Here is a 23,384-nt window from a genome sequence, read left to right on the forward strand (position 1 = left end):
TTTTGAATCACAAGATAAAAATACTCTGATATGATTGGCACCAAAAAGAAGCAACACAACAATATGTTTAGTATTGTGCTAATATTAAAAACAGTGTGCAGAAGTACCATCCATTTTGATTAGGAGTCGATTTAAAAGTTTTGCTAATGTAAAGGATACTTTAAACATTAACAAAAAATGTCACAAGCACGCAACACAAAATAATATTAGGTTTGTAATAAACTGTCAATATGTGTGTACTTTTCTTCAAAAACTGGATTGAGTGTGAGAGTAAAAATATTTTCTTTCACAGAGACATTATTCCAAATCCACTACTATTATATTTTGAAGTCTATTTTACTATACATAGGTACATACCTCGCTCGTCCTTACCCCGCATCTTTATAACGGTTGCGGGGGCTGCTGGAGCCTATCCCAGCAAACTTCAGGCAAAAGGCACCTAGACTGGTCGCCAGTCAGCCATACAGCACACAGAGGGACATACGACCATTTGCACTCAGAATCATACCGCCACCAGCGGGAAGCAAGCCCGCATCTGCCCGCAATGAAGTCAAACAATTGATCCCCTACATCACACGTGTCAAAGTGGTGGCCCGGGGGCCAAATCTGGCCCGCCGCATCATTTTGTGTGGTCCGAGAAAGTAAAGGATGAGTGCCAACTTTCAGTTTTATGATGAAATTCAAATGAAGATTGTAGATTATTTCCTGTGTTTCCTCATTTTAAATCAATAATTGCAAAAATGTGTACTAATTTGAATGTCCAAAAATGATCTATCGATTAGCACGATCGAGCAAGCTGTCAATTTATTAATCGATTAATTTTGGCAGTCTAGTTGGAAGACATAACGGCTCGCGACAAAAAAATGAGTTTGACACCCCTGCCCTATATCATCAGGCAGATTATTTTACTATTTTGCAGTTTACATTTAATTCAAGTAACCTCCCTTCTTTGTTCCACCCAGGCTCAATATGCACTTGCTGAAGGTTTGTTGCCATGGTTACAATCCTAACACGAAGCTGGAATTGAATAGCAGTCTCCTATTCAGTGCTCTCTTATGTTTAGATGCAGATGCAACAACTGCAGTTTATAACAACAACAACCTCAGTTACGCAACAACTTTCTGTGTACAAGAACAACAACATTAGTTAGGTTGTAAATATACAATCTTGCAGCACAATATTTTCAGCCTTGATTAAACAACACAAAGTTAATTTGACCTACTTCCTCCTATCAATTTACATGTTCCCAGTGCAATCCTTTTCCATTTGCTTTAGCTACTTTTCATGATGAATAAAACAGAAAGAGGAAAGAGAAGGCCCGTGTGCCGTCTAGATCTGTTAGCCGGAAGAACAAACAATCATTTACACGAGTCACGGAAACTAGGAACACTGTGCTGCAGCAGTCATAAAATAATGATAGTGATAGAGACTGTTATTCACACACAATTCATCAGAAATATAAAGGATCTCAATGATACAGCAACGGAAAAAAATCTAATAATTCAGTGTAAATAATACTTCAATGTTTATTAAAGGAGATTTATGCATCAAGTTTTTCCTTAAAACTACTTCTAGAAAAAAGGCTCTTTAACCCTTAAACGCACGATGATGATATTCATTTATGTTTTTTTACCCTTACTTAACACCATTTGCTCACCATTTTACAACACTTATAAGTAACTGTCATCTCCATTATCATGCATTATATTCAACCAATACCATGTATATTACTCAAAGAATTTAATGGACGTGCTTGGTATTTGTAGTTAAGTGGTTCCCAAACTGTGGCCTGAGAGCTCTTTGATCACCACTTGAACTGACCCTTGGAGGCAAGCAGTCATTGAAATTTACACTGTGACCATGAGCACATGTCCGCTGCCCCCTTGGCTATGTCCTTTGTTCCTTTAATTAAATCATAAATGACCATGTTTTTAACGTTGGGGTTTGCCCAAATAAATCCTGCTACACGGAGGCAAAGGTGAGGAGATAATTGCTTAAGATAATATTTTCGAAATCTTTAAACACATCAAAACACTCTATTATGGAAATAGCCTTTTAGTCATTTCATCGTTTTTGTCAGCTTCAACACTTGGACTGACATAAGAGCTGGCTAGTTGATCTACAAGTCATACTACAATATCAGATGTTTTTTTTCTTTCTTTTTAATCCTTGTATTGATCTCAGATAACTATTTAGTTGGCTTTTATGAAATTGATGTACAGAATTACGGTACTCGGACGTTTCGTCGAAAGACGTTTGGTCCCCGGACGTTTGGTCCCCGGACGTTTGGTCCCCGGACGTTTGGTCGACCGGACGTTTGGTCGACCGGACGTTTGGTCGACCGGACGTTTGGTAGAACGGACGTTAGGTAGAACGGACGTTTGGTATAACGGACGTTTGGTTGCCGGGTTGTTACTGTTGAAACCAGCTCTCAAAATTATAATCATGAGAGAGAGAGTGAGTTTAATATCTAAATATCTAATATCAAAATATCAACAGTAAACTCTCTGTCATAATTTGACAGCGAGCGAACCCGGCGACCAAAGGTCCGTTCTACCAAACGTCTGTTCTACCAAACGTCCGGTCACGCAGAATTACAGTCAATATAACTGTTAAGAGTATTATCATTTTTAATATCAACAATCCTACATGCGTTTTGGATGGAGTATCTCTGGTATTTTACATTTAAACAGTGTGAAGTACTTATTATATTTGCAAATGATGTGTAACAATAAACAAAGATGTGCCTGGAATTATGTTCAGATAACGTACTGTATACTATGTGCCTACTTCACCCACTCCCCTTTGCAGTCAGAACTGATAATGTGGCCCCACAGAAAAAAAATGTGAACCTCTGATAAAATTCATGAACCATACCAATATTTGCTCTATCAAATTTCAATACAATATGATCTCTGATAATTACCTTTGCTGCAACCGAGGAGCCGGGTTTCTCCAGGAGGTCCCAAAGTTTCTTACGTTTCTCCGCGCAACATGTGTTGTCAAATTCTTCCCCCTCTCTGTCTTTTAAATTATCAGCCTCTCTTTTTAACTCCTCGTTCATCTGCTCCTTCTTCTGGTGGTACCTGGCCTGGCAGCAGGACTCTAAGTAGATCTCGTCGATGCCCCAGTAGTCCAGTTCTTGACTGAAGGACAAGGCACACATCTCCTCCATCATGTGCAGTTTTCCCGTGCGGTAGAAGTTCAGGATGGATGTGAAGGCTCCCGGGTGTCGGTCAAAAAAGTATTCGTTCTCGTCCAGGTTGTAGTCGTCGCACACCTCCATCAGAGAATCGTGGCTGCTACAGTCTTGCAACTTGCCGAGACGCGTCCGCGGGAGCCTGTCCAGCGTTCGCCACAGGACCTCATGCGGGAGGCCGCCCACATTGAGGCGGACCCTCCTGAAACATGACTTGTTGTGGGCGATGTCCACCGCCTCAGGTGGGAGCGACGACATGGACTGCGAGCCAGCCTTGTTGAACTTTGCCAAGGACTTCTCCATGATATCTTGCAATTGGCAAAACAGGTGAACACCCACGACTATGAAGTCCTCTGGGTCAAGTTTTTTGTCATTTTTGTGTCTAAAAAGAAATTTAAAAAGGTTATTAGTGTGTATAATGCATGAGAGTGAAATTGCTAAAGATGATTTAAATGAACCATAGCAACGCTTCAATGCCTATCGATGAAATATTGCAATTTATGAATTCATTCATTTTGTGAAGCACATCCTCACATGTAGCGGAGGTGCAGGAGCTTATCCCAGCTAACAATGGGCAACAGGCAGGGGACACCCTGAATTGGTCGCCAGCCAATCGCAGGACACAATGAGACGAACAACCATACACGCTCACACTCACACCTAGGGGCAATTTAGAATGTTCATTCAGCCTAGCATGCATGTTTTCAGGATATGAGAGGAAACCAAATTACCCAAGAAAACTCACGCAAGCCCGGGAGAACATGCAAATTCCACAAAGTGAGGACTGAACCCTCGAGATTAGAACTGCGAGGCCTAACCACAAAATAATGTAATATGATCAATATCCTTATTTTTGGGGTCCCAATCACCATTGCAGTTTTCAATAAAATAAACAATATATTCTTTAACTTAAAACATTGAGACTTCATTAAGGGTCTTTACATACAAAGGTGAGTTAGTGAATATGGAATGGTGGTAAAATTAAAAGGCCAAAAGTAACAGCTGTAAATTACACTTTTCCTTTATGATATTTAATAGATAATAGGAGCAGAAAAAACGATTCGATTTGACTGTTAACAAACCCAGCAAGATCAATAAAGAAGTTTATTTAGGGCCTTGTTATTGCCAAATGCTTCACACCACATTTGGAAAATGACCAAAGTATGTTTACAACAAACAAATTGTGCAAAGCAAAGAAGTAGGGTATGCAAGGGAAAATTAAATTTCCACTTATTTATGACAAAATAAAACAAATTAAAAAAACATGCAAGAACAAGTAGCAACTAAAAACTTAGAATGAAGGCCTTGCTGTGAGGTTTTGCGGGAGCATGAAGCATGGTCTGACCCAAACACAGGGATGCAGCCAAGGACGGGGAGTGAGAGAGCACTAACAAAAACTTTAATGAATGTGGCAAGCTTCTACAAAAATAACAAACACTTCAAAATCAAATAACAAAATCAAACGTGACGGGGAAGAAGTGGAGAAACGAGGATCACAGGACATGGCGAGAGTACATGGAAACATGTAGGTACACAAGGCGATCTGACAAAAACAGACAAATACACAGTGTTTAAAGAGACAGACATGGGTTGACGAGACAATCAGAAACACCTGGGTCACACAAGTGGTAGCAAGCAGGAGATATACCAGGGGCGGGGAAACAATAGGTTAACTCAATGGGCAATCATAGGGACAGGTCACACATGGAAAAAAACGCAACAAAACTAATCTCTAACTCTGGGAGAAAACATCTTTAAAAGCATTGGTGTTTTTAATGTGCTCCAGACTTCAGGATACATTCATTCATTCAGTTTCTGAACCGCTTATCCTCACATGGGTCATGGGGGATGCTGGAGTCTCGCCCAGCTAACTGTGGGCACCTGGTGGCGGACACCCTGAATCGGTGTCCAGCAGAACAACTGTTCACGCTTACATTCATACCTGGGGCCAATTTAGAGTGTGCAACAAAGTTACCCTGCATGTTTTTTAGATCTGTACTCAGAGAAAAACCCCAAAAGCCTGGGGAGAACATTCGAAATGAGCACAGTGAGGGGGATCAAATCCTTAACCCCAGAACTCTGAGGAGGACGCGCTCACCACTCGGCCAACATGCCGCCCTTCAGAATACAATTGACTTAAAATACGTAATTTGAATCTGATTATCAAAAATTAAAAAAATGATTCATTGCTGTCATTTTACCATTACTTGTGGTTCCTTAAAATGGGGACACATACAGTAGGAAAACAATTTTAAAAATGTAGAAACAAAATATAAATCATTTATGACACCGTTCACCTCAGGAATGGAATCTTTTTGGTTTGAAGGCGTAAAGGTGGCATGGTAGAGTCGGTAAAAGAAACTAAAGAAAGATGAATGATGACAGAGCTATGATATGGTCTTTAAGTGTGAAAATGTCTCTGCTATTATTCACCCCACCTGCTCAGCCAAGTGACTCAAAGATCCCATTGATACTGTTCACCCTGTTCACATTTGTTTTGTCATTGGTTCACCTAATTAGCCTTGAATTAATCCAACAAGTCTGGAGTTAAGGATTCATCCACTACGATAGAGCAAAAAATGAGAACTGTATATTCAACACAGATCGTTATAATGCAATGTTTTTTTCTATTGACATGCCATTGAAAATCACACTCATTGTTGTCAGATTGTGAAATTGGTGTCAATATGGGCCAAGTTATCATCTCAGTCAAGCCAGAAAGACTGATACATTTCTCATAATGGATGCCATTAAATTGTGCAGGTGTAGACACAGAACGTCATCTTGGGTAAATACACCTGCTCTCCTCAATCGTACATCAATTTGACGCACCATCAAATGTGTGCCTAAGGGAAAAATAATATAATCCGCTATAATAAATCTCCTAAATGTGTTCCATGGATGACAGTCCTGGGCGAAAAGCAGCTCAATTTGTCATGATGTTTCCTCTTTTAATTGTTTAGTAGTCATTAGATCGTTCTCAAAATGGGTGGGTATGGGCGTTCAGTGGAACTGTCCAGTGCTGAAACTCCACACGGCGGTTTTATCATGTTTGGTTCACCCAAAGTGTTGTTTCTGTTTCCCTCATGGGGCCAGCCGTGATTTGCTTTTAAATGTCCGTTTTTTTACTTGTTTCAAGAAACTAATATAGCTTATGGCCTACAAAAGCGATCTTCCGTCACAGTCACATAACTTTCACACACTTCATTATCTCACGTATGACAAGCTACTACAGGCTCCAGCAAAGTGTTTTGCGAATGTGTACTCGCTAAGGAGCACAAATGATTTTTTTAAAGCAGCCCTCTCTTTCCCGTTTCATGTAACGGAATAGAAGCTTGCAATATAATTATCCACCCATGTTGAATGGTTACGTTTTGTACAGTCAAATGGTCAAAACGGTATGGATCCGTATAGTCTCTGATGCATTTCTACTCCATTTGGCGCATCGACCAGGCAACCAGGGCGGCTGTTTATATAAAATGGTGATAAAAACATAGTAATACACTTAATGATGGCAGTACCGTGGTGAGTTGCTGTAGTCGTTGGGCTCCAGAAGAGATGGAGATGATTCCCAAAATCAAAGGTCTAGTCGAGCCGGGCTGTGTTGCCATCCATTCCCGCCCTCCTCAGCCTCCGACATGTCAATCACGTCTAGCGAGTTCCACACGCGTCACTCGGCCGCATTCCTTGCCCCACAGCACAGTCCGGCTCCGAGATCAACAAGTACCAAAAGGGTGGTCATCCGGTACCGGACCGGTGATCCCAGTCCGTCGCAGCAGGAGCAGGAAGAGGAGAAGGAGTAGGAGGAGGTCTTCTCCACCAAGCTGCGCCGCGCCACAACACATCGGTGTTAACTCTTTCAGAGCCTCAGCCTGACACCCAAACGCACCACAGATTGGTGTGCAACGGAAGTCCGCAAGAAATAAGCACGATTTTGTAATGTGACGTTTATGATATGTAATTTCGACTTCAAATATCGTCCTGTCAAGTTTGTCCTTTTTCTATATCGCACATTTAAACTAATGGAAAAATTAGAAAGATTTCTAATCTATCTAATAAATCACCAATTCAAACACTTAATTGAACGTATAAAGAATGTGTGTTAAAATGATGGAAATATGGTTTAATTGCATTAGCTATATGCACAAGGATCATGTTGGAAATTGATTTAAACATTTTAACACAATAGAATCTCATCTCTCATCTCATTTTCTCAACCCCTTTATCCTCAGTAGGGCCGCAGGGGGTGCTGGAGCCTATCCCAGCTGACTTTGGGCCAGAGGTGGGGGCCACCCTGAATTGGTGGCCAGCCAATCGCAAGGCACAAGGAGAAAAACAACCATTCACGCACACACTCATACCTAGGGGCAATTTAGAGTGTCCAATCAGCCTACCATGCATGTCTTTGGAATGTGGGAGGAAACTGGAATACCTAGAGAAAACCCACGCAGGCCCGGGAAGATTATTCAAACTCCACACAGGTGGACCGAGCTGGATTTGAACCCAGTTCTCCCACTGTGAGGCCGACGTGCTAACCATTCACCCGGCGGGCCACCCCACAGTAGAAGGTGGAAACATAATTTCTCTGAATGTGGTGATGTTGTGTGAGAAATAGACTTGTTATAGAGAATCAATTAATTTTTATAAAATATTGTGGGTTTTTTTTACATAGTAAGTCAATAATAGGTCAAACATGCCTTCAAATTCAACCATGATGCAATATAAAACACAAAATCAATGTACAAAAATAATTGAAGAATAAATTAAAAAATACACAAATAAAATACACGTTGATTAAATTAAGTTTAAGTTATTCTTTTCCGTCTGTAATAGACTGGTACATCTCCATCAGGCTGGAGAATCCCAAAACCGTAACGGGTCGGATTGATGGGTGGCAGTTGAGCTCCCGGGTCACACATTTTGAAGTCCACATGGGTCAGTATCAAGATCACAAATCTGGGTAAGAAAAGTATAAAAATCAGACACATGCGCTTTTGGGTTCAATCTGCTTTGATAAATTATATTATGTGACTCGAAACGATTACTTAACATCTTCTGTCCTAAATATTTGAAGCAGAAAACTGGATTAAAGTGAAACTGAGGAACTAAATAAGAAAATGATTGTGAACTCTTAAATCAGATGATACTGCATACGAACATCCTTCCCCTTCTTTATATGCTGTATGTACATGACAGAAAGATAGGAATCTGAAAACACTCACTTTTTAATAATTGTCACTGCAAAGTCTTTCCCCACGCAGACGTTGCTCCCGGCACCCCAGGGCATTGTAAAGTACTTCAGTTTTCTGCCATCCTTGTAGAAATCACGCCGAGCTGTCAGGTCTTCATTTAAGAAGCGATCATACTTGAAGGCCTGTCACAGAGATGATAACAGAAATGATATTGTTATTATTAGTAGCAGTAGTAGAAGTGAAATATTTTAATGTATAATGAAATTCTTTCACTTTCATTTTTTTTAATTACAATGATTTACCTGAAATGACATTATTTTTCCCAGTATTTGCATGCACAATAAATAAAATATTTTATGTTATGATTATATTTATTGCCCATCCTTTACCCTTGAACTTAATAAAACGAAGTATAAATAAAGAATGAAGATGAATGAATGTATGGATGGCTTTTATTACTATCAGTAACTTTTCTACTTTGACAAACTGAGATAAATACAGGTATGTAATCGTATGCAAGGGGCATTTACACCCAGTTAAGTCACTAAGTAGTCCTAGGCCATCAAATTTGTTTCAAGCATGACGTTACTTTTCTTAATGTAATGTATTGTCTTAGCACACATTACATGTGGTTCTTGGTGTATCTGTGGGTCCATTTGAGGGCTCAGGAAGGGAAACAAACACACTTTATCCCCCCGTCTGAGGCAGTACTTTTGCCCGTTGGCCATGTGCAGGACCTTATCTCGAACCACATCTCTGCTTATCATCGCAGCAGCGGTGAGTCGCAGCGTCTCTTTCAGGACACTGTCTGTAAGATCATGAGACAGTTAGTTGACTTAAATAATATAATATTAAATAGTGTGAAGCTGAATCTTCTTTTGCAATTTAAGAAATTTTATTTTCCATTCAGGAGGAATTGGATGGCACTCTCACGTACCTAGGACAGGTGTATAGCATGTCTTCTTAATTTTAGTCATGGTAGGTAAGTGTTGGTAGGAGCTGTCTTCTAGAGAAAGGCCTTTTATTTCTGACTGGACCTCCTCCATAGCCTTAGGATGAGTGAGAAGGAACCCAAGAAGCCAAAAAGCTGCTGGTCCAGCATTGCACTGAAAAATAAAAGACAATGTTAGCGGTACATTTCACAAACCTTAAAATGGTCATTAACTAATCATATATTTGTCAGGAGCGGCCTGTTTGTCCCTCCTGACGTGCCGTCAGAGAGCAGCTGCGGTCAATCTGCTGATTGCTTCCTGTTTTGGTATTTAAAGCTCAATGAGTCATAGTACCATTGTCGGATCATTACTTCTGTTCATGCATGCGCGCAGCATGCTGCCGTTTTGTTTCCAAGCCATTGTTGATTTGTAGATCCCTGTTGATTTATTAAAAGATGTTGTTTGAAGCTAACTGCCTCGATTCCCCTCCGGCTTCCCGCGCCTGGGTCCTAATAGATTCCCGATCGCGCCACGACGACGCGGCCTGATCGTAACAATATTACTAACAATCATTGTAAGTGAGCATGATTTGACAAACTCAGTTTTCCCCCATTGTGTCATTGATTCTTTTGGTGGTTACCGTAAGCGTTACCCAACTGCAAACAGCCATACAACTTTATGATATAATCAAGAATCTGCAGACATTCAAAATTGTAAAGCTGTGTGCCTGTAGCGAGGTACCCAAAGAGTTTATCTGGGGGTCTGTGGTTCTTTCTCTTTCCAAATCCAAAAATATAACTGGTCTGGTGCCTTCAATGGATAAAACTGTGTGAACAGACTCAAAAAAATACTACAAATACTTATGTTTTAAGGTTATACTAATCTAGTGCCAGAGGCAAACTGGCTAACCTGTTTGCCTTAGTAGAGGCAAGATCATTCATTAAACTTGATATCAAAGTTTTTGTTACCGCTATCAAATATTAGATCTTACTATGATGAAATCAGTATACAGTAGCTGTTTCATTAGCTAATCTCAGATAATAAGGATGTGTATTGCCTCACATCCTCTGTTCCGATTGATATCCCGAGTAAGAGGGCACAATTCGTTTTGATCCTGATTAATTCCAGTACTACGCTTTAATACAATTATTGTGTATTTTGTATATCACTTTGGGAAAAACTAAGTAAATTTATAATATTTAATTTCTGAAACATCATTCAGCACATTTTTCCATATTTCCAGTCTTCTATCAGACCGACAAACTCAAAAAAGAGAAAGATTTCTCACACTACAATAACAGAAGAAAAACCATGATAATAAGGCCACAATACTTATCAGTTTGAACAATTAACATTTTTCGTGTATTGAATACAATATTGTTTGTAAATTATTTCTAAAGCATGGTATTAGGGTTTTGTAATTGTTTTATATTATTTTCCAACAGCCACCTGTTGGTGTAGTGGTTCACATGCCTGGCTTCGTTGCAAGCAATGTGGGATTGATTCCCACTCAGTGTCGGTGTGATTGTGAGTGTGAATGGTTGTCTGTCTCTATGTGCACCCTAAGACTGACTGACGACCACTCTCAGGTGGAGTCTGCCCTTTGAACAAAAGCCAGCTGGGATAGGCTGGTGTTGAAAGTAGATGATTGAATAATGTTCCAACTTCATACGATTATGAGTGTGTATGTAACACATTCATTTCTGAGCAAACAAATTGGGATGTTATTAATTCCACAAAGTAAGTTAAAACAGAACAGAAATATCCTTGTTAACGTATCGTTTCCTATAAAAAAAAACTTTGGAAGGATAACGCAAGAGAACCTAATGGAGTAATGAGACTGATCTTATACTGCTGACAACTTCTGGAGTGGAGACATCTGATTCTGTCAAGTAGTAATAGCTCAGGGTTAACAGAGCTGTTCCTTTTTACCTCTGCACACCTTAGCATTGACAGCCAATCCCAATGGCCACAAGTTGCAGAGATTTTGTCCCCCCCTGCTTTTACAGCCTCAAGTGATGGCCACCTGATTCCACCAGCAGTGAGACAAGAGGAATTCAAGTGGGAAGAGGAGTGTAACAGCAAAAGGCTTGTTTTATTTTTCATGGTATGACTGCCAACGTAGACTTTTTTTTAAAAACAAGATAAGGTCATTAACTGCCCCATTTACAGATAAAAATTGGGAGTCATGAAATTGGATAATACTATATTCTCAGGACCTGTAGTTATCGTAGTTAAAGTCATCGCTCAGTTTGTCTTTGTTCTTGTGGACACAAACTTTGAAGTCTTACCCCCACATAATTTCTGAACTGATTGTCTTGAAACTTGGTAGCTATGTATCAAGGGCCAGTATCTATCGATCCTGAGTCCAATTTATTGTTTTTAGACAATAGCGCGGGCCTGATTAATTGATTGTCGAATTCAACTGGGATAGGCTCCAGCACCCCCCGCAAACCTAGTGAGGATAAAGCGGTTCAGAAAATGAGATGAGAAATTATGTGTATATTATATATACATTTTCAGTTTACATAACTCCTGAGTCTCAATGTGTTTTTTTCCTTATTGCTCATAAATAGTAATTCACATGTTTTTGTGTGGTCTTTTGCCAAAAAAAGCTGGAGAAGCACGGACCTAGACTGCTTGTGTTCTGCACTGAAATATTTATGATCACGATAAAAACTCATGTTCCTAAATAATTTATCACTGTAGGAATAAAACGTGCTTTCCAATGATTGTGAATCCCTGTAGTGTGTGTTTTGGTACCTATGTCTGAATAATGACATTTAGGAGAATGATGATTTTGTAGTGTCTATTATGTTTATATTGAAGAGCAAATTTACTAAGAGTTTGCAAAAAACACAATGTGCATGTGTGTGTGTGGGGGGGGGGGGGGGGGGGGGGTGGCAGTGCACTGTGGTGCCTGATTAAATGTCTGACCCCTGGCCTGAAAATATCTCCCTGACACCAGGGATGAATTTACTTCAGCGCTTACTGTTTTTTGATTGATTGTACAACGGTTAAGATCACCCTTATTACAACACAACTATTCAGCTTTTCAAGCACTGTGCACACTTATTTCCTTCTGCTTCCATGTGACAAATTTCAAGACACCTTTTAGCCACTAAGTGTACTGTCCGTGAGGACTGCGCCACTTTCCACCCAGGTAGTGTGCTCGGAAATTAAAACACAAACCCAACAAACATGGAGATAATTAATACTACAGTCTATTTTCTTTAAATATCTACTCTAGAGATCATGACAGTGCTCCATAATCTGCAAGTGACTTCTGAGGGTCTCTTCTCACACTGCAAAACGTCATTGTCCCAATGGGGTTTCAAACATGTGTGATGTTCTGCACCACCAGAAGTCAGCACAATATAAGATTAGTACTGCCCCCTGCCGGTAGTTTAGTAAGCAGTAAAGCATTCCACTCGTAATGTAAATCACTTTGTCCTCCCTTGCAGTGTTTAAAGATACTGATGGGAACAGTACATATTACTAATGAGTAAAACGCTGTGAATTAGTCTATAACAGAAAAAAACTGGCACTATTAGTCATATTTTTAAATATTACTTGAATACATAGGAATATTCATTAATTTTCTGAACAGCTTATCCTCACAATGGTTGCTAGCCAAGGCATATACTAATAAGTATTGACATACATAAGAAAATTCAGCAAAAAGTATCAAGTGTGTTAAATGTTAGGGGAAAATCATAGATGACAGTTAATATAAATGTGTGTGCTCTAGAAAGAAGACAAGAGTTTTTCACGGTCAAAAACAACAGTATTACGTCAAATGTACAAGTCCAGGCATGTTCTTACACAAACTGCCACCCGGGAATCTTTTCCTTTGTTTGCTAAATATAATAGGACTCTTACAAGCTATTTGGGTGTGGCATGTGTCAATCAAGGATTAATGTATTCATTCATTTTCTGAACCACTTATCCTCACAAGGGTCGCGGGAGGTGCCCTGATATGGTGGCGAGTGTATTGCAGGGCACAATAAGACAGACAACCATACACCCTTACACTCAAACATATAGGCAAGTTAGAGTGTTCAACCAGCCTACGCTGCATGTTTTGGCAATGTGGGAGGAAAGCGGAGTACCCTTAGAAAACCCACTCAATTTCAGGGAGAACATGCAAACTCCAGACAGTGAGAAGTGACCTGGGATCAAACCCTTGACCCTAGAACTGTGAGGCCGACGTGCTAACCACTCGTTCATGATTTAGCTTGATTTTTTTTAAAATTAGCCTTGCATTGAGGCGGTCCAGTGGGTGAGTGGTTAGCGCGTGGGCCTCACAGCTATGGGGTCCTGGTTTCAAGTCCAGGTCAGTCCACCTATGTGGAGTTTGCATGTTCTCCCCAGGCCTGCGTGGGTTTCCTCCAGGTACTCTGGTTTCCTCCCACATTCCCAACCCCCCAAAAACCTTACAAACACCGTACGACTCGTACAGTGTTTGTAAGGTTTTTTGGGGGTTTGTAAGGGGAATCATAATGATTTATAAGGGCAGTTATCGGCAGAGGTTGACAGGTATGCAACATCAACATTGCAAAGACGATCTATAGGCAGATTAATTTGCCTCTATGTCTTTTAAAATCTTTAAACTTGTTTGGTATTTGATTTTAAGCACCTAACCCTAACCCAGACCTGACAATTTAATTGTCTTTTAATCCGCTAGGGACAGACACAAAAATACTATAAAACTGTGAATGCCCACCTTTTTTTAAACACTGTCTTTCCCTTTTAGAAAATGTATCTTTTAGTCTCTGAGTTGGAACAAGCAAAATTAAATTATTCATTTTATCTTTGCTAGGGTTGTGGGGGTGCTGCAGCCTGTCCCAGCTAAATTAGAAAAAGAAGCAGGATACACAATAAACTGGTTGCTAGGCAATTACAAGACACAAAGAGACATACAACCATTCACTGTCACAATCAAAAGCTAACAGTATTTTGCATCAATGTCCCACAGGCAAATGTGGCCATAAAAATATCATATCAGTATGAATTTTGCAACATGTTGCGCCAGTGGTTTGCATATGTACTTCACCATTTTAAAGTTATGTAAAGCATCTACACACCCCAGTTTTGCAATGTAAATGAAATAGAGAAGCTATGGAACAACATTTTTTAACTTTTTATGGTCTTTAAAAAAAAGACTGAGATTACTCAAGTGTGCACAATTTACTATTTGGATGTATTCAGTCGGATTTAAATCCATTTTAAATGGAAGGCAACACAGTTGTCACAATCAGTGTGTCCATTCATTCATTTCCCGAACTACTTCTCCTCACAAGGTTCGCAGGGGGTGCTGGAGCCTATCCCAAGACACTATAAGCAACGGGGGGCATCCTCAATTGGTGGCCAGCCAATTGCAGGGCACAAGGAGACGGACAACCATTCACGCTCATACTCATATCTAGGGGCAATTTAGAGTGTTCAACCAGCCTACCCTGCATGTGGGACTTAGTAGGTAGCCGCAGTAACTGGAGCAAACCCACGCAAGCCCGGGGAGAACATGAAAACTCCACACAGTGAGAATCAACCTGGGATCGAACCCTCGACACCAGAACTATGATGCTGATGTGCTAACCACTCCACCGATAGGCTGCCCTCAGTTTTCCCTTCGTAGGGGAACAATCAGCGCTTTTTACAATTGTTCATATTTCATTCCATCTAAACAAGGGTCCCATGTCCAGGGAAATAAATACAATCCAAAGAACCAGTTCCTTCTCAAAGAACCTACTTTATTGTAAGTAGGCTGTAACTTGAGGTATGTGCTTTCCCTTTGGATTTGGAAAGATGGCCATAATCGTGGCTTCATCAGACTAATTGCGCAACACAACCTGGTAAAATGTAAGGAGGGAAATCGACTGCGCCCACCCAACACCTGACTTTAGTGTGGGCAGTCTGGGTTCGATTCCCACTCGGTGGCAGTGTGATTGTGAGAGTGAGTGGTTGTCTGTCTCTCTGTGTGCCCTACGACTGACCGGCGACCAGTCTAGGCTGTCGTCTGCCTTTCGCCCGGCGACAACTGAGTCAGGCTCCAGCAACCCTCGCACCCCTTTCGAGGATGGGCGGTATGGAAGATGAGTGAAGAAAAGAATCTACAACAACTAAAATAGTAAATTTGATTCACTTTAAATAGTACCAGGTCTATGCTGACTGCTGATTCCCAAGAGTGAGCATGTGTTTGGTTGATTGTGAACAAAATCAAATCTCTTTTTTCACACTTTTGCGATTACATCATTTTCATTTTTTGTTTAAACTTGCACTTCTAGGTTAGAGTTTATAATGAAAAGTTAAACCTTTTTGACAAAATTCATGTTAGTCTCATTTTCTATGTCACAAAGTGGGATATAAATAGGAGTGCATTGCTCATTTGGGTTTATATTTGGTCAAATAAATAAAAAAATATCCCAAAAATTTACCTGTGTTGTCCACAGCTGCAGCAAAAGAGCCTTCTTCTGCATCTCAGCATCCACTCCATGTTCCTGGAGGAAGCACTGGTAGCTGCGCTGCCAGGATTTCCAACTGGAGTTTCCACTGTGCTTGTTGTTCAATGACAGCAGTTCCCACAGTCGCTCCCGTGACAAGTGCACTTTCTGGCTCTCCTCTGTCACACACATTCAACGTCAAAACACTGCTACAACGTTAGACGATTCAACTAGTAATGGGTTTTTGTGAAGCTCACCTCCTTTAAGTGAACGGCGAGCCAGTTTAGTAAGAAGATGGTCAAAGTTGCGGAATTCTTTGTAGACTGCAGCAACGTTCTTTGTGCTCTCAAACAGGGTGAGATAGCTGGCTCTGTGCACAACAACAGACACAGCAACACATTAAGTGTGAGTTGGCCTGTTTTGTCCTCAAGTAAAAGGTAACCACAGAAAAAGAAATGAAATTGGCAGCATCTAAAAATGGTGCACATTTTAAGCTGCTCAATACAATATGTAAAATATAGCAATGTCCAAATATTCATAGTCGTACTAGTATTAAACTATTAGCATTTAGGGTACTAGTTACACAAAGTGTTTTCAATTTTACGTGAGCTTGACTTTATTGATATTACTTTTTCAACCTCATATAACTGAAGCAATTAAAAGTTGGGGCGCCCCGGCGGTTTAGTGGTTAGCGCATCGGCCTCATAGTTTTGGAGTCCTGGGTTTGAATCCAGGTTGGTTCTTCTGGGTGGTGTTTGCATGATCTGTGTGGGTTTTCTCTGGGTACTCCGGTTTCCTCCCACATTCCAAAGACATGCATGGTTGGATGATTGGACACTGAATTGCCCCTAAGTATGAGTGTGAGCATAAGTTGTTTTTCTCCTTGTGCCCTGCGATTGGCTGGCCACCAATTCATGGTGTCCCCTGCCTCTGGCCCGCTGGTCAGCTGGGATAGGCTTCAGCACCCCCCGCGACCCTAGTGAGGTTAAACGGGTTCAGAAAATGAGATGAGATGAGATGAGAACACTCTCTTATCGTTAATCATCTTTCACCATTCAATTTTACCATATACTTTTTTTTCTGGCAATAATAAACAGTATCCCTGTCAATATTTTTGTATTGTCTGTTGGTCAATACTCTCCTTGTATTTAAAAATCTATTGCTTAAATTAAGATTTGAGCAATTAAGGATTCCAACAGGGTTAGGTTCTACGGTCATTCAGTCTTTATTTATTAGAGGTGAGGGTACCTGAACAGGAGTCTGTAACATAGGCTGAAGAGTCCTTCTTGTCTCCATTCTGATTGGCCCAAAAGATCTTGTAAGATGATCTCCTGAAGGTGAGTGCTGATTAAATGATCCATCTCAAACAGAAAGACACCTCGAAAATGTCTGCAGGCAAAACATTAAACCAAACGTGACTCATTGTGATTACAAGTACTATGTCATTCCTATTGAGTGAATTAGTGCCTACGCTTCCATAAATGTCCTCTCTGCGGTGGGCTCCATGCCTAGGAGCTGCAAGCCGAAAACTCGTTTTACCAGCTGCTGTCTGCTGTGGCTGAAATCCAGATGGATATCATCGTTTAACACTTCATCAAAAGAGTGCGGATCTAGCAGCACGGTCACGTATTGGCCCGCAAGACACACCTGAAAGCATATTTTCATTGACTCACATTTCTTTCATATTGATTCTTCTTACGAGAAGGATCTTAATACAAACAAACAGTTATTCAACATGGAATCCACTATTGTGCTTTGAGTTGTGTTCAGTGGGTGTGGAATTTAACAGCACACTCAGTATTAAAGTCTCTCAAAGGAATAGACTGCCCTTTCACTGCTTATTATATACATATTTTTTATTTTTTTATTTTTTTATTTTTAATAGGAGGGTTGGAAAGGTTTTTCTTTTTTAAGTCGTTGTTAAAGATCTCATCTCATTTTTTAAACCGCTTTATCCTCACAAGGTTCGCGGGGGGTATTTTTCAAACGCTGATATATATTTTTCTTAATTTGCGTACAGTTTTTAAGTCAAGTACTTTTAACAATAAAAAATAAGTGTGATGCCGATGTTTTTTTTAATGACAGTTCTCTAGTATTTCAGTGCAATGCTGTTGCATTTATTTTTTCATGACATTTTGTTTCACAAGGGTTTGATCCCAGGTTGGTCCTCACTGTGTGGACTTTGTATGTGCTCCCCGCGCTTGCATGAGTTTTCTCCGTGTACTCCGGTTTCCTCCCACATCCCCAAAACATGCACGGTAGGCCGGATGAACATTCTAAATTGCCCCTTGGCGTGAGTGTGAGCGTAGATGGTTGTCCGTCTACTTGTGCTGTCCGTAGTTAGGTGGGGTAGGCTCAGTACCCCCACTAATCCCCCACTCCAACCCCTTCAATAGTCGTAAGGATAAGCGGTTCAGAAAATGAATGAATGTTATTTAAGTTTGGTTTTAAAAAATACTCCTTTGCAGTGCTAATGTCCATAGTTCACACAGTGAAAAGTTTTTTACAGCCTCTTACAATAATGAATGTTTTAATTAACACTTTCTTTTGATATGGCCTAATATGATTCAGTGTTTTATTGTTGATTATGATGCTAGTACGTGGAAAGGAAAGTCTTGCTTTGTATTGTTTTAATTTTTTGGGATGGCAAATTGAATTAATTAATTGTGCTTAATCTGCAGTCTGCTCTGAAACATATTCATTGTTCAGTCACAAAAATACTAAAATGTAATTAGGATGTCTTTGTTATAGCAAGATTAATTTGTTTTCCTGGTCCTGTAATAACCCGGGTTTTGCAAGCCTGAGACTCGATGAATAGAGGAAGTTACCGTAAACACATCCCCATGCTTCTCTTTCATCCGTGAAAAAAACTTTGCGAGGTCCTTTTGGAATGCGAGTGCGTGTCCCAGCCATGGGATGAGACCTTTGTCCAAAGGAGGCTCATTAATCCGCCTGTCTCAAGCGAGAGAAAGACAGGAGAAATGGAATCGTGTATGAGAAAAATTGGAAGTGTATATTTCCACAAAGTTCAACAAATAGATTTAAATACAGGTACTGATTTTATGTTGATTGTCCAACCAACAAAATTGTTGGTGTAACTTTGAAAACAAAGGTAATTTGTTTCGCAGAATTGCATCAAATGCTTTCAACTGTTGGCTGGCCACCCACCTGCACTTTTGCTCATGTCAAATATGATTAGTCCTGTTTCTCCCCCTCAAATGTCTACCCCCTATAATGTCTTGTGTCTGTCTTGCTACTAAAACCAAGAAATTTCCCGCATACGGGATGAAATAAAGTTCTAACCTAACCTAAATCCAAATCAGATTTTCACTTGCTTGGCAGCTACGCACAACAATATGCTCTCTACACCCATTAATCATTTGTCCTGTCCTACAACATGTTGTAACCTGTTTCAGGAAATTAGCAAGAGAATGTACAGTAAAAAGTATGTTTAAGAATGAATGACCTACCTGCAGCGACGGTAGTAAAAGAGAATTGTTATGAATACACATAAAAAAAGTGTGAATGGCACCCATAACATTTCTGTCAAGTGATACTTGTCCTTCCTCAGGGATACTTTACTCCATAGTCAGAGGCAACTGAAATATATATGTTCTCAAGCTGTGTTTCTTTCTCGTCAGAGGGTGTGGAAAGGTGTGGCTGATGACAGAGACAAGTCTTACACAATGACAGTAAACCACCGACAAACTCCAAAAAGGTGACACAGTAGAATGACTGATGAATAAATAAATAAATCAATACATAAAGTTATGGGGTTCAAATGCAGTTGGCCCTCACTGTGTGGAGTTTGCATGTTCTCCCGGTCTTGCGTGGTTTTTTTCCAGGTCCTCCGGTTTCACCTGACATCCCAAAAACATGCATGGTAGGCTGGTTGAACACTCTCAATTGCCCCTAAGTATGAGTGTGAAGGGTGTCTCGCACCTGGTGCCCATAGTTAGCTGGGGTAGGCTCCAGCACCCCCATGATCCTTGTGAAGATAAGCGGTTCGGAAAATGAATTGATAAATTTAGGGCCATCTGATCAATGTTTACTTCTTTCAACAAATATTACCAGTGTTTATCTTCTCTTATGTTATATTAGAATTTTCCATGCTTTTAAGGTCATTTTTCCCGTGTGTACAGACATCACCATCATCATGAATAGTATCATGTTATACGCTCACAAGGGTAGATGTTGGGACATGCATATTTCCAGGGTAATGTCATTCATAAGATTCTGTGACGCAAGCCAATAACGTAGTGAAACGGACTATATTTAGGAATTCACAGTGTAGATGAGAAGGAAGTAAATACTTGATGACACACTGAATGGCCCCTCAGGGAATCTTAGCCAATTCTAAACTGTATCCAAGGAAGGTTGTTTTTGTTTCTACTCACCTTCCATGCATAGTGAGAGTGAGTAATAGTATTTGATAACATCATTTTAAACGACAATATCTGTTTAAATGATGCTGCCGGTAAATTAATTAAGGTTTAATTGCAGTTCTGTCCACACAATGGTTCTTGTTGTATACTGTACACTGCACCAGCAGAGGGTAGTAACGCACTTCAAAATCAGTTTTGTTTTTGTTGTTGTTTTTAAAATTACCATTATTATTATTATCATTATCATTATTATTATTTGTATTATTATTATTATTAATGTTATTATTGTTGTTGTTATCATTAATGTTATTATATTTTAAATACATTACTTGAACAGCAAACAAAGCTTGCAACACTACAGAAGTTTAGTTCATGGCTGCCATAAGTAATAGTACAGTTTACAGTGTTACATATTACAGTACAAGACACAATAACCAACCATTTATATGCAAATTTTATTCTTTTATTTTTTTTTAATGGCAATTGGAAAAAATGGTGGGCATTCATTGATTCATTTTGCATATCGAGCATATCGGGGTGCTGGAGCCTTCATTCTTTATAAATTATACCATTTAAAATTGTATTTAATGATCAAAAATTATTTCATATGTACATTTTAATGTAGTTCATCTTTTTAAATGGTGAAGTGTATGGTTTCTTTTTGCTCTACTGATGACCAATCCAGGATGTACCCACTTTTCACACAAACTCATCTGGGATATGCTACACTTCACCTTTAATTCAAATAAGGAGAACCAATATATTTTTTAAAAAAAACAGCTTGCCAGATTGATGATTCCTTTTAGAGATACACTGCAGAAGTGTATTTTTCCACAAACACCACACACTGTGTAGTCTGCATATTCTCGCCGGGCTTGTGTGGATTTTCTCCGGGTTCTCCAGGTACTCCAGTTTCCTACCGCAACCCAAAAGATGCAGGCTAGGCTGGTTGAACCCTCTAAATTACCCCTATGTATGAGTGTGAGCGTGAATGGTTGTCTGTCTCCTTGTGCTCTGCGATTTGCTGGCCATCAATTCAGGGTGTCCCTTGTTTTGTGCCCATGATTAGCTGGGATAGGCTCAGGCACCCCCCCCCCCCCCCCCCCCCCCACGACCCTTGTGAGGGTCAGCGGTTCGGAAAATGAATGAATTAAAAAAACCTTCCTACTGTTTCTCGAGGCCTTGCAAAACTAAGAAGCAACATGCCAAGAGGATCCTTTTTAAAGACTTGTCAGAGGAAATAAAGTGTCATGATACCAATAATTAAGGATATATGCTCCATGTGTCGTGGTCAGTAAAGAAACTGTTTGGAACATTTTTAGGACGTGGTGATAATACACAATTCATGAAAGGCATTGTCAAGTTGACTTTGATGGCAAATTTTTATTTGATTATGTCGATAACGGGCAGGCGTTTTGAGGTGCTCGTATGAAAGAGATTGTTTTAAAAGGCACTGTGATGGCAGGATATTAGGATGAGACACAGAGTTTATGATCTTGGAGCAGTGGTACTGCAATAGGCCAGACGATGCAAGTAATTGCCAAGGAACCCCGAGAGATGGCCGACATTGGCCCATATGAACGACAAGACTATGGGACTGCTTTATTAGATACTGCAGCAGCAAGGTGTACAACAGTGTTTTGTTTATTTTACCTGTAACCACAGCTGACTTCTATGGTGACAATTTCAAGTATATGCTACTTACATCTAATAGACTTATGGCATTTGGAGTATATGCATTGAAGAGGAACAAATATAATAGCAGTGGCGGTCTGTGCATTTTCTCGTAGCGCCTTCAACGAATCAATCCAACCCTCAAAAACTATTTTATGGCTATAAAACCTCGACTGCAGCTACAGCTGCGACACATAAAAATAATCAATAAATCAATGCACAAAAACTGGGTAAAATCCACTTCCTAGTAGCATTTAGTGATTAAATACAAACACTGGAGCTTAAATACAAACACTGGAGCTTTTCAGATATCAGAATTGAAATATTATTTAGCAATATAGCCATATTTTACTCACCAAAAATCATTTTTAACTGTACACAATATCCATTCTCCTTTCTTTCTTCCTTCTTTTCTATCGCCATCGAAGCAAATGCTGAAAGTCGAACCTGTCCTGTCGTATTTCTGGCATAGTCCGTCTTGAAAATGGCTTTAAATCAACACAACAATATATTTGCTTGTGCAGCTAGCTCCAGATACAGTTTGGTAGCTAATCATAGTTGGTGAAAGCGATGACGTATCCCTACGCCGGCGACAAGGCAATGACGTATCCCTATGCCTGCGACAATGCATTATGGTGTTGCCAACTCGAAATCTGATTGGTTAAAGCAACAGTCTTATCGACGCTTGTTTAATGCAGCAGAGCCCGCAGAACTGATTGTGAAGGCTTTGAGGCAGATTTCTGACCCTGGCAACAAATAATGGCTGAAATGTGATTGGTTAAATGCTTCAATATGAAAACACACATCTGGAAGCAGTGCAACCAGGGGGAAAAGCAATGAAAGGAAGCTAACAGACAATTTGGAATTATTTAATAAGTATTGATGGACAAAATATAATATATGATTCAGATATAGGCCAGCAGAGAAGGACTTGAAGGCCCTGACGGCCCGCCACTATAATAGTAATTGTAAATTGGGAAGTTGAGTGTTAGTTGCAGGTGTAGCCAGACTATGAAAAAAGCGTGACTTATACATGGTCGCACAAGTCTGCACTGAGCATGCATATGACTTGTACTTGGTTGTGATTTCAATTAACCAAACACATCAGGACTCCTTTTAGGTAAGAGTGAACAAATAGAGACTGCGTTTTAGAATGACTCACAAAGGGCAAATGATTGTCACATATTGTGTATTTTGGCTTTTTCTGTCATTTTAATGGATGCAGTGCATGGATGGCTAGGTAGGCTTGAGTAGGGCAGTAGGTTGTTGAATACAAATGTGTGGAGGGAGTTTCAGGCGGTGTTCTACATTGATTTCCATGTTCTTTCAGTGTTTTTTTCTCAATACATTTGAACTATTTGACGAGGGAGAGCGAGGGACAGAGAGAGGAGGAAGAGAGGGAATGAGAGAGGGGAGAGAGAGAAGAGGGGGAGAGAGAGGATGAGAGAGAGACAATGAGACAGGGGAGTGAGAGAGAGAGAGCGGGGAGAGAGATAATGAGAGGGGGAGAGAATGAGAGAGAATGAGATAGAATAAGAGAGAGAGAGAATGAGATAGAA

At 40.1% G+C, this 23,384-nt stretch overlaps 2 protein-coding genes across 5 annotated transcripts in view; both read right to left on the bottom strand.

The window, feature by feature from the left end:
* The window catches only part of kcnb1 (potassium voltage-gated channel, Shab-related subfamily, member 1), a 61,399-nt gene extending 53,919 nt beyond the window's left edge, over nt 1–7,480 (bottom strand). For both annotated transcript variants that reach the window (XM_077602387.1, XM_077602386.1), the window contains exons 1-2: nt 6,721–7,480; nt 2,927–3,581 (exon numbers count right to left, since the gene is read on the bottom strand). In XM_077602387.1, coding sequence (XP_077458513.1) covers nt 2,927–3,502 — 576 coding nt within the window. In that variant the 5' untranslated portion in view covers nt 3,503–3,581; nt 6,721–7,480. The remainder of the gene's footprint in view (nt 1–2,926; nt 3,582–6,720) is intronic.
* A 363-nt stretch (nt 7,481–7,843) lies between these two features.
* ptgis (prostaglandin I2 (prostacyclin) synthase) lies at nt 7,844–19,395 on the bottom strand. Of its 3 annotated transcripts, none has more exons than XM_077602389.1 (10): nt 19,237–19,395; nt 18,595–18,718; nt 17,238–17,324; nt 17,015–17,155; nt 16,024–16,136; nt 15,761–15,945; nt 9,329–9,497; nt 9,018–9,199; nt 8,422–8,573; nt 7,844–8,155 (listed from the first exon to the last, which is right to left on the bottom strand). In XM_077602389.1, the coding sequence occupies exons 2-10, from the start codon at nt 18,609–18,611 to the stop codon at nt 8,005–8,007; spliced, it is 1,197 nt and encodes a 398-aa protein (XP_077458515.1). In that variant the 5' UTR covers nt 18,612–18,718; nt 19,237–19,395; the 3' UTR covers nt 7,844–8,004. The 3 variants fall into 3 exon arrangements, with proteins under 3 accessions (XP_077458515.1, XP_077458514.1, XP_077458516.1); XM_077602388.1 differs by having other exon boundaries at nt 17,238–17,413; XM_077602390.1 differs by lacking the exons at nt 18,595–18,718; nt 19,237–19,395 and adding an exon at nt 17,440–17,465.
* Nucleotides 19,396–23,384: the final 3,989 nt, after the last annotated feature.

The sequence above is a fragment of the Stigmatopora argus genome, chromosome 6 (assembly GCF_051989625.1).
Source record: "Stigmatopora argus isolate UIUO_Sarg chromosome 6, RoL_Sarg_1.0, whole genome shotgun sequence".
In the NCBI taxonomy this organism is placed as follows: Eukaryota; Metazoa; Chordata; class Actinopteri; order Syngnathiformes; family Syngnathidae; genus Stigmatopora; species Stigmatopora argus.